Below are 15,538 nucleotides of genomic sequence, written 5' to 3'. Positions count from 1 at the left end.
CTCCATGAATATCTTCATCTTGCTCTTTAAGTCTAGAATATTGTAAAGTGAAGATTTATCATCATTTGATTTAATACCTTGGACGAGTTTGAGTCAAAAGACAATTTGGGAATGGGGACCCTCCCTCAAGTTTCCCTTGGTATAGATTAAGGCAAGGATGAATTTGATCTTTTTCCAAGTGAGCTAAAGAAGAACGTGTATTCTGCTTTTGTTGGATGGAGTGTTCTATAAACGTCATTAGGTCATGTTGGTTGAGATTGTTCTTCAGGTGTACTGTACTTGCAAATTTCCTATCCACTTGTTCTATCAATTATTGAGAAAGGAGTGGTGAAATTTCTAACTAAAATTGTGGATTTGTCTGTTTCTCCTTGCAGCTCTATTAGTTTTTGTTTCATATGTTTTGAAGGTCTGTTATGAGGTACATAAGCATTTAAGATTGTTATGACCTCTTGATGAATTTACTGCTGTTTCATTATCAAGTGATTATCTTAATATCTAGTAATATTCTTGACTCTGAAATCTACTTTATCTAAAATTAGACAGCTTCCTTTTGACTAATATTAGCATGGTATATCTTTTTCCATCTTTTTGGTTTTAATGCATTTGTGCCTTTATATTTAAAGTGTGTTTCTTTTAGTCATTGTATATTTGGGTCTTGATTTTTACTTTATCCAGTTTGATCATCTTTGACTTTTAATTGGGGTGTCAAGATCGCTTACATTTAATGTGACTATCCTTGTGGCTGGGTTTAACTCTACCCTCTTACTATTTGTTTTTTATTTGTTTCATTAGTTCTTTGTTTTGTTTCCGTCCATTTCTGCTTTCTTTTAGATTATTTTTGTCATTCCATTTTAACTCTTTTGCCATTGTCATATTTTTATTGCACAGTGAATTTTTAATATCCTTATATCTTTAGTCACTTAAATTCAGCCAAATAAGAATTACAACTAAAGTTCTAGAAATATTTCTATTAGCAAGCTAAATTCAAAGGCTTCCCTACAACGTTCCTCCTAAAATAATCCATCACCTTCCAGTTAGCACTAAATGCTTATTGAGCACCCACTCTGTTCCCAGGTGTTGGGCTGAATATAGAGTGTGGCCATAACCACGTGTAAGGCTCATGCCTGCATTCATTCTCAATGTTCCTCATCCTCCAGGATGCATCAAGGGCTATGGAGTAGGATACACACTGAAATTTTCTCTGAATTCTACAGAGAAATTGTGGTCTTTCTTTCTTTGCATTAGTAAGATTCCTATACCATTGTTACTATTACAGCTTATGTTGTTTCTTCTACAAATCCATTAGAACATTACTTATTTCCTATAGTTTGTATCCTGTATTCTTTCATGCTCACCATGACTGTAAGTGGCCAATTATATCAAGGTTTCCACTTGCTGTCAAGCTGTCAATTACGCATTTTGAATTTAGGCTCATAACATTCGTACAGAAACAGTCATTTCCCAGTACCCTCAGTTGTTGAATTTGAGGGATCAGCTATAAACCCTACATTTATTGTATGCATTCCATGAATTTTTCTTACTATATTCACCCATTTTTCCTGCTTGCTTGCTTTCTCTGTTTATTTCTCACTCTGCCACTTTTTTTTTTTAAAGATTTTATTTTTTCCTTTTTCTCTCCACAAGCCCCCCAGTACATAGTTGTGTATTCTTCGTTGTGGGTTCTTCTAGTTGTGGCATGTGGGACGCTGCCTCAGCGTGGTCTGATGAGCAATGCCATGTCCGCGCCCAGGATTCAAACTAACGAAACACTGGGCTGCCTGCAGCGGAGCGCACGAACTTAACCACTCGGCCACGGGGCCAGCCCCTCACTCTGCCACTTTTTAAACTTCATCAGGAGCATGGTGCCATTTTGGTTAATGTGGAGATCATCATCCTTAGAAAAGTTAAAGTGGCCCCAAACTGTCTTCTAATTGCCCCTCTCAAATCTAAAATTCTCTTTCTTGCATCATTGTCACATAAATGGTTAATTTGGTTGATTTTTAAATACTATTTCAGGTGGCCGGGGAAAGGACAATGCTTGGATCATTACGTTTCCAGAAAATTGTAATTTCAGATGTATACCAGAAGAAGTGATAGCAAAAGTGCTCACTTACTTGACATCTATTGCGAGGTATAGCATTTTATTACATTTTTTTTCAATCTGTTTTATATCAGATACCCATTTGAATGTAACAACGGGAAATTGGCTTTTTAGTGTGGCTATTATTATTATTGTAAATGATCCTAAGACTCACCTTCAGAGAAGATAAGAAATATAATTTAGAAAGGGAAGCTGACAGCTACCTAAATTGCTATAAAAATTACACTGAGGATCTATGAAAAGAAAACTTATGGTCTAGAAGTATTTGTCCCCATAAAGAAGAACAGAGGTTGAGAATGATGATCATGCATAAAGCCTTTCATTTGTCTGAAAGGAAATCTTACTAGCCAAGAGTGAGGAAGCTATTCTTCATTTCTTCCAAGAATAGAAGAAGACCACTGAATGTTAAATAGACACAAAAGTGATATTGTAATATATTAGAAGGAACTTCATTTCTTCAATTTTTAAATTTGTTTTCTATTTTTCCTTTTTCTCCCCAAAGCCCCCCAGTACACAGTTGTATATTTTTAGCTGTGGGTCCCTCCAGCTGTGGCATGTGGGACGCCGCCCCAGCGTGGCCTGACGAGCTATGCCGTGTCCACGCTCAGGATTCGAACCGGCAAAACCCTGAGCCGCCAAAGCAGAGTGCACGAACCCAACCACCTGGCCACGGGGCCGGCCCCAAGAAGAAACTTCTTGATATTAGAAATCATTTGAGACTAGAATGCTTTAAAAGAGAAAGTTTCCAAAGCTTCCTTAAACATTTTACTTAGGTTGAAGACAAATTTTTTAAAGGAAACATTTTCCAGTTACTAACCCTGAAGACTAAGAGGGTGCAAATCTAGGATGCTAAAATTGTGAAGAGTCTTATGAACAAAAATCAAATCCCAGAAAACTAAATTTGTGAGGCACCCCTTAAAGCTTGAAAGTGGTCTTTTTAGGGTAAATAAAAGTTCTATTATCCATTAAACTGCCTTTTCTCAAGGAGCAGTCAAGAGATAGAAACGTATATTTAAATGAAAGAAAGAAAGAAAGAAGTGTTTTTATGAATGAGTGAATGGATCATTGGCTTGTGATGGATGCCTTAAAAATTTAAATCTGATGTCATGAAGGACAGCTGTCTATAAGGTTTTCCCATGCCCGAGATCACAGTACTCCTAATCCGTTTTAGTGACCTATCTACATTACGCTATCACGTGCCTATTTTTTTATTGAAGTATAATTGACATGTAACATTATAGCAGTTTCAGGTGTACAATATAATGAATCGATATTTGTATATACTGCAAAATGATCATAAGAAGTCTGGTTAATCACTTGCCTATTTAAAAGATTGACATTAGTGCCAACAAAGAAATTTTGAGTAGCAAGTAGTGGGGTATGGAATCAAATTGGTTTTCCAGGTAGTGCTTTGTGATGGCTTTTCAAATCCAAATCTATCTTCAGTCAAGACATCAAATGTAAATGAAATAGTCAGAAGTAAGGACATATCTAGCAAATTTGGGTTATTACTAAGAAAAACATACTATTTTCCCTTATCTTGCAGGCAAAATGGATCTGACTCCCGATTTACCATTATTGTTGACCGAAGATTGGATACTTGGTCTTCTCTCAAAATCTCTCTCCAAAAAATCTCAGTAAGTACCAATGCATTCTATAGTAGCTACTTAGTTTATTTATTTTTTTAATTTTTTTCCTTTTTCTCCCCAAAGCCCCCCGGTACATAGTTGTATATTCTTCGTTGTGGGTCCTTCTAGTTGTGGCATGTGGGACACTGCCTCAGCGTGGTTTGATGAGCAGTGCCATGTCCGCGCCCAGGATTCGAACCAATGAAACACTGGGCCGCCTACAGTGGAGCGCACGAACTTAACCACTCGGCCACGGGGCCAGCCTAGCTACTTAGTTTTTGTTTTACATTATACTTTCTATTTGTGATGGTACAGATTATTTTGATACTGATGGAGACAATAAAAATACTGATGGAGAAAATAATAGATGGGATGGTGAGCTGAGAATATAGGAAGAAGAGTTGGTACAGGAGATTGAGCTAAACAACTCAACCCAAAGTCAAACCTAATGGGCAAGAATGAGTGGTAAATGGTTCATGTTATGAATGAGAAGAGACTCATGGTTCCCTATGCGTTTGAGAGCAAGGCAAGTTTTTATGAGAATTTTTTTTGACGAAAATAGCTTTTTGAAATACTCATTGTATATGGAAAAGTATAAAGAAGAAAGTCTAAAACAATAGTCAATAATCCAACCATCCAGAAATAAGCACTTTTTAACATTTGGGTTTGTATCTTTCTAGACATTTTTCCCTTGGGATAGAGTAGGGGAGTCACCTTCCCTATTAGAGTCTGGTGCCCAGCTTCCCAAGATCCAGATAGAGAAAACGGTTTCCTTAAAGGAAACCATAGGAGAGATGCAATCCTGACCACAACCAAGAAGATCTTTTAGATTATTAGGCTCACCTGGATAGAGTGTCATTGTCTGGCACTTCTCTTTCCTAGAAGAGGAAGGAGATGAGGAACCCATAAACCACTGAGCTGGCAATATTGGGGCTATCTGTAGAAGTACCATGTGGCCAACTTCCTCTAATAGAGCAGAGTAGCTGGGAGTCAGTGTATTTTTTTTCTTTGAGTGTCCAACATCGTCAACCATCTGAAGTTCTTATTTTATCTCCTGATCGACATAGGAAGCCACTTCCACCAGAGGAAGTTGATTTAATGGTGAAGACAAGACAAAATTCTAGGTTGTGGGATTTCTGAGCCAGTGTTCTTTTTACTATACCACCTTACTAGTGAGTGTAAAAAAGGTACCAGCATTCACATGGTAAAATAAATGAGATCATTATGCTTTTCATACCCAGTATGAATTATTCCTCATCTTGGGTGAGTCAGCAAGTGGTTTTTTGTTTATTTCTTATAACAGAGGTGTTTAATCATAAGCAATGGAGAGAAAAGTTAACACCAGATTCACACAAGTGCCTAAAATAAAATAGCAAAACTTTGACTTCGTATAATATATTTTTGCTTTTTCGCAAGCATTCACATTTAGTAAGTAGTATTGCTTCTCTTTCTTTCCTGATGAAGTATTGCAGGCGGGTATCATTATAACTGTCTTAAAGATGAGGGAATTGCATTGATGCATGCACTTTGGAAAGGTTATGCGATGACTCTAAGGTCACATAGCTAAGCAACAGAAAGAGTCAGAGCAAGAGCAGAATTTTCATGAATTCCAGTTGGTGCCCTTCCCACCTGCGGCTTTCTGTCATTTTCCAGATGACTTGTGGATAGACAAATTTAATGTTTTTTAGAAAAAGGTAAAATTCCTTTGGAGAAAGTAGATCTGCCCTCCATGAACTGTTGAGCCCCATGGGTGGGGCTAAATGAAGTAAAAGCTATTCACCTCGCTCTGGCCTTTTAGGATCAGTCCTTGGGCTTGTTGAGCAGACTTCAATTTATGACAATAATCAATTATTTTATACTAAACATAGCACTTGTTACAATAAGACATTTTTTTAAAATCGCCCAGCCCAGCTTTTTTCTTTCAGCCAAAACTACCTGCTTGATTAAATTAATTTTCATTGAGTGACTGTTTGGCACATGGCATCAGTTTTTTGGTAAAGTTTTATCTTTATTAATCAAAATGGATTTCTTGGAACAGAAGTCTTATTTTTCCTAAAAGAGAAATGTAAGATTTGGTCTTGATCCTATTGATATGGGGTCAACACAGGCATAATAACTTATTTTTTTGGGAGGCGACACTCCCTCTTTCTGTGTTCCTAAGGATGCTCTTTCAGTGTGGAAGTATGAGCCATGCTCAGCAGAGAGCTCAGCAGTCAGGGTCCCTTTACTCTCATGACTGTCACATTGGTGGTGCCGGGCAGTACAGGTGGTGATGACGTGTAACTGGCTGTAGATTAAGTGTTGTTTTGTTTTTTTTTAACATATTAAATGTTTCTGCTTGCGGTATAGTTTCTATACCCACACTTTAAGAGCACATTAGTTATATCTCAACCATTAATAGCCATTGGACATTGTTTCCAATAAAGGTAAATATCGAATACGAGCTAATTTTAAGAGCCAAAGTTGGCATTCAGAAAGGATTTCTGGTGAAAATTGCCATTGTATAGATAGGTGTAACCGTCTTTGATATATCATTTTAAGTGGGTGCCTATGAAATAATTATACAATTCAATTTGAAGACCTTAATTTGTGGATACCAAAGTAAGCTATGTAATTAGGTTATACTTCATAATTAATGAGAAGGGACACAAGATTTCTTTTTAGTTGCACATTTTGGGTAAATGTGAATTTGGGAGAGAATCCTATCAATCTTAGAAAGTTTGCATGTTATGTCCTTCCTATATCATTAGGCTTATCATTAGGACAAAATTTCACAAACCGTTAACCTTTCACAAGGCTTAAACCCAGAATAGAATTTAATAAAAAAAAATTTCGAATTTTAAGTTACAGACCAGGGCAGGACAAGAATAAAGGTATCAGTTAATACTACCTTCACAAAGATTCTTAGCATTCCACCTTAAAAATCAAACTGTGCAGAGGAGAAAGCCAGTCCCATCAAGCCCCTAGGAGGAGAGTCGTTGTTATTATTTCTTTTTCCTTCCTCCACTCTTAGGACATGCCTGATCTTCTCAAGCAGTCCAGCACAAGCTAATCCATGAGGTTCAATCAGGCTAAGTAATTAGGGGAATGTGTCAGCTCTGAATTACAATGAGCGGCCGGGAGGGCTCTGTCAGCTGACTACTCAGGGCTAGTGCGTTTTTGCAGTGCTGCCCCGGTGGTAATGGAAGCAGCTACGATAGCTTTGTTTGATAGAGATTTTTGGCTGCCGCTTTTAAATACTACCCAAGAAGCAGCTCATATTTCATCAATGTTGCATTGACAATTGGAAAAGAAGAGTGTTCTTGTGTATAGGCGAGATGGCAGAAGCAAATCCCCCGAGAGGCAAGATGAGGTTCAGAAGGAATGCGGTAAGGGCTCTGCCTGCAGTCTTGGAAAGCCTGTTCCCAAGTTCAAGTGCAGGGATGCTGCAGCATGCTGCTATAGCACAGACTGCTGAACCAGGCTTTTAAGGACAGATGGAGAGAATGGAGACTTGTATTTGCATGGATTGCATTGATGTGATTACTATGATGTTGACATAGGGAAATGTAAAGGAGTCAAAAAGGTAGAATGGAATTTCAGAATCTAAATGTGATCAAGTTTATGAGGAAGGATCGTTAGTCATGCTAGTTGTTTAAGACTGTGTGAGCAATTTTGAATCATTTGTCAGAGTAGCTTTAAATCACTAGTTAAAATAATATCTAACGAAAGGATTCATCCTTTCTTTCACCATGGTCAAGTAGAGTATGATGTGGACAGGTCTAGAGACGGCTTCATCAGCGTTTAAAAAGGCAGCTTCCTGGGTGTTACTGTACCGGGGAAAAATTTTAAAAGTCTATTGATTTGAAATCTTTCTGATTTCAATTCTTCTCCAGACTCAAACTTTAAAGATGTAGAATTCTAGCCTGTTGACAACTTCTATTTTTTTGCAAGGAAAAAAAAGTGACTCATTTCTCATTATAGGCTGGAATTTAGAAATCTCTCCTTTCAGATATGTTTCAAGCACTTTTCTAGCTAAAATTATCCCTTCATTGTTAAACTTGTATACTAAATTTCTAGCAAATTTATAAAGTGATATTCAGATGTATTTTGGAGAAATGTGAAATAACAGTAGCTAATTTAATAACTAACTGGTCATCAACAAGGTTTTAAATACCACTCTTTTTCTTTCAAATCTTAAGATAATGTTATTGATGTTATGATTTAAAATATAATACTTTCTCATTATAAAAATCAAGAGAACACACAAAAAATGAGAAAGTAAAAATCAAGCATAGAAAAAAATGACATTTGGAGTCAAAAGTAAGATGAGGGAAATAAACCAGTAAGAATTTTATTGTTGTTGAATGACAGTGAACATCAATGGGTGAGTAAATGATTTATTTTCTAATAAATCTCTTAGCACAGAATCATGTTTTAAAAATTATAGTTTAGGATATGAATCCTTTTATTTTGATATTATTGTGTCTTCAGCTCTACCCATTATTTTGTATTATGGGAATAATTGCTTCAGACTTTTTAACAACTTATGGTGCACAAGAAATGCCTGTGTATGTGTTTTGCAGTACTGGGTGCAACTGACATTGGTACTTTCATTATCAAAAGTAACTGACTTAAGCTTTCAGAAAGTTCTTAATTCCTTTATACACATAGATGTTTTCTCAGTGCCAAACTTAGTGTATATACACATACATTAATAGACACACAAATAAATACAACACACAAGTACTCATTGAATAGGCATATCTAGTACTGTACTAGACATGGTATAGGTTATAAAGGTAAATATAAATATAAAATATAAAGGTAAATGCTGAACTGAAGGAGCTCTCAATCTAGTAGAGAAGGTCGGACGTGTTCATTAATAGCTATTGTGAAAGAACTTCTAGCTGTGTGGGAAGGCCTGATAAAGGAGATGACATTTGTTTGGACCTTAAGCAAAAGCATACATTTCTGTTACCTTTCTTTGTTTCTTTCCTCCATTTTTCTCTTGAATGAATTACTTTAAGTGGCCCCTAGGAACAGATATCTTGAAATGATTGAATTAAGTCAAAGCCCAGAACGATAGTGGAAGATGAATTTGTTCTGCTTACATGGGTAAGGCTTGACCAGAGTGAAAAATTTGAGACTCAGCTAGGTGACACAGTGGTTTGGCCCTGAAGCATCTCTGAAGTTGGGCTGATTCTGGAGGCTATGATCAGTAGCACCTGAAAGGATGGCACAGTGGCTTTAAAGTCCAAAGAGAGAATTAAACTGATTACTTGGTGGAAATTGCAGTGACTGTGGCCAAATTCGAGAAGAAGAGGGTGAGAATAGATATGTGACAAGAAGGGCAAACCACAAGGAAGGAGTTTTGCCCAGGCCTGTCCTGCCTCTGAGGTCACTTGGCAAGTTGTTTGGTGATCTGTGGAGTAACTTACGCTTTCTGTACTCTTTAAGGGTGGGGTATGGGGGAAGAGGGCGGAAGTAGCTCACGGCCTTGCAGCTCTTCTCTATAGCTTGAGGTCATGAAATTTTCCCCAGCATATTCTAAAGAGAGAGTTGGGACCTAATCAGAGTTAATCACATGCCAACAACTCAACATTATAGTCTGTTATGATATTAGATTATAATAGTTTCTGTTCAGTGGGCTCCATGATGCTAAATTGCTTCCAACAATTTGTTTTCACTGTTAATATTTGTCCCATTTTGTAAATGTCAAGGTCACGTCATTCCTAAATGCTAGGCAGCAAGTCTGAGTGTGCATTCAGTCTATGCATTGTTAAGTATGCATCCTGAAAAGTGTTAAGTGTCCTGGAGAGAGCGTGCCCATCGGATGCGGATAGGCCCGGCTGGCTCTGCTCACCAGCTATAACCTTGGGCAAGTCTCTGTACCACTCTGTGCTTCAGTTTGCTCATCTGTGTAACGGCCGTGGTACCTACTTCACTGCAATGTTACGAAGGCTAAATAGGATAATAGCTGTAACAAGCCTGGCACATAGGTACTAGGCTTTCCGTCAAGGGTTCCCTCTTATTATTACTGCATTTCTTTGCCCTAAAGATTCAAAAAAGAAAAGCTATGGGAATATAAATTGTTTTTACAGTAAAGTAAGCAAACTTTTACATTGTATAAGCCACTTTAAACATTTTTGAAGAAGTAACTAGAATAACTAGAAAGTGTGCAGAGGGTATATGAATTGCCTCTCTTAGACGCCACACAAGAGAACATTAAACAAGGTTAATTTCCAGACTTTAGTAATGAAATGATGTATCAGGTTTATGCCTTTGGTGGTGGTTATTGCTGTGCTTAACTGCCGTAAGGCCGTATAACTGGGCGGTCTGAGGGTAGGCATGAGAAGAAGGGAGTAGATGTCTCTTCCAGGAGGGAGGGGGGAGAACGCTGATTCTGGGCCCACTGACTGGAACCCCTGAGAGCTGCTGCTGAGGGCTGGGGTGTGGCTGTGCACAGTGATTGGAGAAATGGCTCTGAGCCCCGTGAACATGGGCAACAGATTCACTTTTACTGAGGTGCCTATAAGCAGTCGCATGTTGGAAGTCCAAAAAAATGCCTGCAAGAACCTAAAACCAATGCTGTTTCCTCTCTCATGCTGCCTTTATGTTTTTCTTGTAAAGAAAAAAACCACAAAATATAACAAGGCTGACCCTTGACCCCATCCCTTTGCTTTTTTGACAAGTTCTTAAAAACGATTTATAGTTTTAATCTAGGGTTTGATTTTGGAGAAAATAGAAATTGTGCTTTTTCATGTTTATATAACCATACAGATTAGATATCCTTAAAGCAACATACGCAAGAATTTAGAAATGTAATATTCCCAAACCGAAATGGAAAAGTTCAATGGTCTTGAGCAATGTTTGCTGTAAGATATGTGCATCTGATACTGTTTGTGATATATGCTGTTTGTTCATTTAACTACTGGCTTTAAAATGGATTATCTTGAAACTTTTACTTATACAAATATCTGTATATAGAGAAAACACTCGTTCTCTAAACCTATATGTATAGTCAGATGCAAACACATGTGAACTGATCTTCAATCCATATGGCCTTTCAGGTTAAAATTTTCCAAGGGTGTTCTGTCCCCTCCAGATTCTCATAGCCAGTGATCACAGAGAGAGAAGTGTGCATATCATTGGTGTTGGCCCATGTTCAGATATATAGAAGTTTTAATTCAGAGGTTGCAAACTGGTAGTCTATAGTTGTGTTTTGTTTAGACCATACAATGTTTTAACAAACTTTCAGTTTGTTTCCCATTTTTAAAAATCTTGAAGATTCACACAGTTATCTGGATTTCTGGCTTCTTTTGAGAAGTCAAGGATTTGGCAAAGCTGGGCCCACCTCCCCACAGGACAACATTTAGCTGGAGCTGACTAGTTAAGTGCCCCTCCCCCATGCTTTCCAGTTCACCACAATCCCCACCATTTCCTGTTACTCCGCATCGTCTAGGAACAGTGTGAATTGCCGTTTTCCACCTCATTCAGGCTGTGTTTTATTTATTTATTTTTATTTTTTTATTTTTTTTGTTGTTTAATTTTCATTTTTTTTGGATGTACATCATATTTCAAATTCTGGATACATTACATCATGTTCACCACCTGAACACTAATTATAGTGCATCCCCTCGCATGTGACCCTAATCACCGCTTTTGCCCTCCCCCCTCCCCCCTTCCCCAATGGTAACCGCCAGTCCAATCTCCAATGCTATGTGGTTTTTTTTTTTGTCGTTTCTATCTTCTACTTATGTGTGAGATCATATGGTATTTGACTTTCTCCCTCTGACTTATTTCACTCGGCATAATACCATCAAGGTCCATCCATGTTGTCACAAATGGCTGGATTTCGTCGTTTCTTATGGCTGAGTAGTATTCCATCGTGTATAAATACCACATCTTCTTTATCCATTTGTCCCTTGATGGGCACCTAGGTTGCTTCCAAGTCTTGGCTATTGTGTATAATGCCGCAACGAACATAGGGGTGCAAGTATCTTTATGCCTTTGTGTTTTCAAGTCCTTTGGATAAATACCCAGCAGTGGAATAGCTGGATCATATGGTAGATCTATCCTTAATTTTCTGAGGATACTCCAAACTGCTTTCCATAGTGGCTGCACCAGTTTGCACTGCCACCAGCAGTGAACAAGGGTTCCCTTCTCTCCACACCCTCTCCAACATTTGTTGTTTCCTGTCTTATTAATTATAGCCATTCTGACTGGATTGAGCTGATACCTCATTGTACTTTTGATTTGCATTTCCCTGATAGCTAATGATGTTGAGCATCTTTTCATATGCCTGTTGGCCATCCGTATATCTTCTTTGGAGAAATCTCTGTTCAGATCTTTTGCCCATTTTCTAATTGGGTTGTTGTTTTTTTTGTTGTTGAGCTGTATGAGTTCTTTGTATATTTTGGATATTAACCCCTTATCTGATATATATGGTTTGCAAAAGTCTTCTCCCAATTGTTAGGTTGTCTTTTCGTTTTGTTGATGGTTTCCTTTGTTGTGCAGAAACATTCATGTGAGCTTGTGGATTCGCTATGGTTAGACAGTATGGCGGTGCTTATTTAGGTTTGAGATAGGTGAATGGGACTGGGATTGAAAAATCCAGTGTATCTGAGTCATACATGAGATTTAATGGGCGTGAAGGATAGAAACAACGTACATGATCTGAGCTGTATGATTTCGTTTTCTAAATAAATTACTCTGCCAAACCAAATGAAATGTTTGAGTGCCACCCAACTGTTTAGTAGTTGTATGGCTACTGCCTACAAGTTATTTATCCCTCCAAATGGCTGTTGAGTTTGAGAATAGCTGTTGGGTTAACAGAATCTATGTGTTCTAGAAGATTTGCATGGTAGCTCAATAAAGGTCTTAAAATTATCCTGTAATGAAAAGCATTGTAAATGTAATTATACAGGTAATAAATGAAGTGTTCATCCTTGATAGTGCATTTTATTTAAAAGTACAAATTTTTTGAGGGCTTTTTGTGACAAGCGAATCACTAAACTCTTTGAAGGAATTAAGGGAGGAGAAAGTATGATAAAATAATCAGAAAGTTTTACTTGAGAATGGTCTGATTAGAATGTAGAAGTATCTTTAGAAACATCTTATACAGCTGTCAATATTTGGGATAAGCCACTTTATCAAATGGAGGCAATAACTGATCTAATAAACCACCAACATAAAGTCCCTGACTTAGGAGCGGCTGAATACCTCCAGCCCTGCCTGAACTGGCTTCCCCACGGAGTCCGCGAACGGTGATTCCGCTTCTCTCTCCTTTCTACTTTGTGCTTTGCTGGACCTGGACCTGGCTGCTGGGACAACTTTGCTCTCCTAGGGTAGAGACTATGTCCTTAGCTCAGGCAGAGCGTTGCCACATGGCCGTCTCTCTGTTCCCATAGTATCGTCCGTCTTCTCCCCCACCACGCCCCCACAATTTTGGTGGTGGGCAAGTATTCCAGGCTTTACGTTGGACAGCCCTAGGGTCTTGCATCTAGAGATTTCCTACGCAATATCAGAGAATATAGTTTTAAGGAAAGTTGGAGAGAAAAAGATGATGAGACCAGATCAACCTAGAATCCATGAAAGAATAAAAGTAATTTTGCTCTAAGTGTTGACAAAAGTAGGGTACTTCCAATTTCATTTGAAAGTGATAAAATAAGCTGGGTCAAGGCAGGTGAGTATAATAATAATGACTGGTAATTTACTCAGGTGAAGGAGAAGGAAAGGCTTAACTCCTGAAGTGAGTGGGGTAGAAATAGAATCAGTGCTCTCAATCTAAAAATAGGTCCAGAGTTCTCACAAGTCCCGGGTCAGTCTCCTCTTTTTTTCTTGCTTTTTTTTTTTTTTTTTTTTTGAGGAAGATTAGCCCTGAGCTAACTACTGCCAATCTTCCTCTTTTTGCTGAGGAAACCTGGCCCTGGGCTAACATCCGTGCTCATCTTCCTCTACTTTATATGTGGGACGCCTACCACAGCATGGCGTGCTAAGCAATGCCATGTCCGCACCTGGGATCCGAACCGGCGAACCCGGGCTGCCGAAGCAGAACGTGTGTACTTAACCGCTGCACCACCAGGTCGGCCCGAGTCAGTCTCCTCTTAAGCAGCCTTTATCCATATCCCAAAAGTTTTCTACCTAAACCTGCTTGTCCTTAGGTCCAAGAATCCAAGGCAAATTTTAAAAACTATGTTATTGTTTTTTTAGAGTTTGCAGAGTGCTTTTGTATTTATTGTTTCTTTTAAGTCTTACGATAACTGTGGGAAGTATGTGCCATGCTTAGCGTAAAATAAAATATACGTTATGTGCATAATAGACGGTAGGATATACATTATCATCGGGACTGTCTGTCTCTACTTCTGATTCTGTCTACACGGTGGCATTGTTCTTTGAAATAAGCTGCTCCAGCAGCAAGGATCATGGCTACCAGTAGCTCTGGAACTGCGCCCTCAAAGTTTGCTTACCTCGGCACTAGTTTGAAACATCCTAGGGCAGGACATTGGTTCTGCTTACATCAAATTTTCATCCCACTACTAATCATTGTGTTTTGGGAGGGCCAGGTCATGCAGAAAGATGAGTTCTCCTTTGGAACCAATATTAAGGATAATAAGAGGCTGTCTTAGTTAAGGCTGCTGTAGCAGAATACCATAGACTGGATGGCTGATGGACAACAGAAATTTATTTCTCACAGTTCTGGGGGCTGGAAGTACAAGATCAAAGTGCTGGCAAATTCGGTGTCTGGTGAGAGCCTGCTTCCTGGTTCATATACAGCTGTCTTTTCTCTGGGTTCTCACGTGGCAGAAAGGGTGAGGGAGCTCTCTGGAGTCTCTTTTCTAAGGGCACTAATCCCATTCAGTAGTCCTCCGCCCTCATGACCTAATCACCTCCCAAAGCCCTCACCTCTTAATACCATCACATTGGGGATTAGGTTTCCACGTAAGAATTTGGGGGGGACATAAACATTCAGTGCGTAGCAGAGAGAAAGAAGTTTCTCATGAAGGGAGAGGGTAGCACAGACATGGCCACCTGGGGGAGTTATGAGTTGGACAGCCATCCTAGTTGGTGTTCTATTTGGAATCATTGTTTAATTTATTGATGTAATTTCGTACTCTTATCTGTTTGTGAGTGTCACACTCAGTTGTCTTTCCCTCACTCTAGTTCCCACTGTCACTTAATTGTTGATGTTTTATCACCGTCTCAAGTTGAATTTTAAAAATCCCCAGTTTTAAATGTCATTTTCCTAAGAATCTAGGTCTTATACCTCAGTGAAAGTTACCATTTTTTTTAAAAAAATAGACTTTTTTTAGAGCAGGTTTAGGTTCATAGCAAATTGAGCAGGAAGTACAGAGTTCCCGTATACCCCTGCCCCCACAATATCTTAGTAATTTTTGTTTTATACTTTTGTTCAGTTACTACTATTTCAACATGCCTGAAATATTATTGTATTTTAAACATTTTTGACATATTTTGCTTTATTATGCTTTAATCTGCTGTTTGGAGACTGATGACTCCCAACTCTACATTCCCGTCTAGACTTCCTTCCCTCCCTGCTTGTGCATACATTTGTGTGATGGACATCATCTGGATGGCCTGCTGACCCTTCCAACCCAACATGTCCAGGAATGGGAGTCAGTCTCTTGTCCCCTCCTTAAAACCTGCTTCTCCTGTGTTCCCCACGTTAGTCAGGGTTGTACCTCTCGCCCAGTTCCTCAAACCAGCCATCTGGAGACTGTCCTAGTCTCTCCTTTCTCATCAGACACATTCAGTTGTTACGTCTTCAGATTCTACCTCCTAAATTCTACCCTCATCCCTGCTTTATTGC

The 15,538-nt window shown here is 38.6% G+C and overlaps 1 protein-coding gene across 11 annotated transcripts in view; it reads left to right on the top strand.

The window, feature by feature from the left end:
* The window catches only part of MCF2 (MCF.2 cell line derived transforming sequence), a 101,820-nt gene that overhangs the window by 32,490 nt on the left and 53,792 nt on the right, over positions 1 to 15,538 (top strand). For 6 of the 11 annotated variants that reach the window (XR_011499779.1, XR_011499778.1, XM_044763015.2 and 3 more), the window contains exons 3-4: positions 2,017 to 2,131; positions 3,648 to 3,738. Coding sequence is in view for 9 of the 11 variants with exons in the window: in XM_044763015.2 (XP_044618950.2) it covers positions 2,017 to 2,131; positions 3,648 to 3,738 (206 nt within the window). In the remaining 2 variants the exon portion in view is untranslated. Of the gene's footprint in view, positions 1 to 2,016; positions 2,132 to 3,647; positions 3,739 to 6,662; positions 7,098 to 15,538 lie in introns of those variants that run through there. The other 5 variants (XM_070502639.1, XM_070502638.1, XM_070502640.1 and 2 more) reach the window with 2 other exon arrangements.

The sequence above is a fragment of the Equus asinus genome, chromosome X, assembly GCF_041296235.1.
Source record: "Equus asinus isolate D_3611 breed Donkey chromosome X, EquAss-T2T_v2, whole genome shotgun sequence".
In the NCBI taxonomy this organism is placed as follows: domain Eukaryota; kingdom Metazoa; phylum Chordata; class Mammalia; order Perissodactyla; family Equidae; genus Equus; species Equus asinus.
This window is presented reverse-complemented; position numbering and strand designations above follow the sequence as displayed.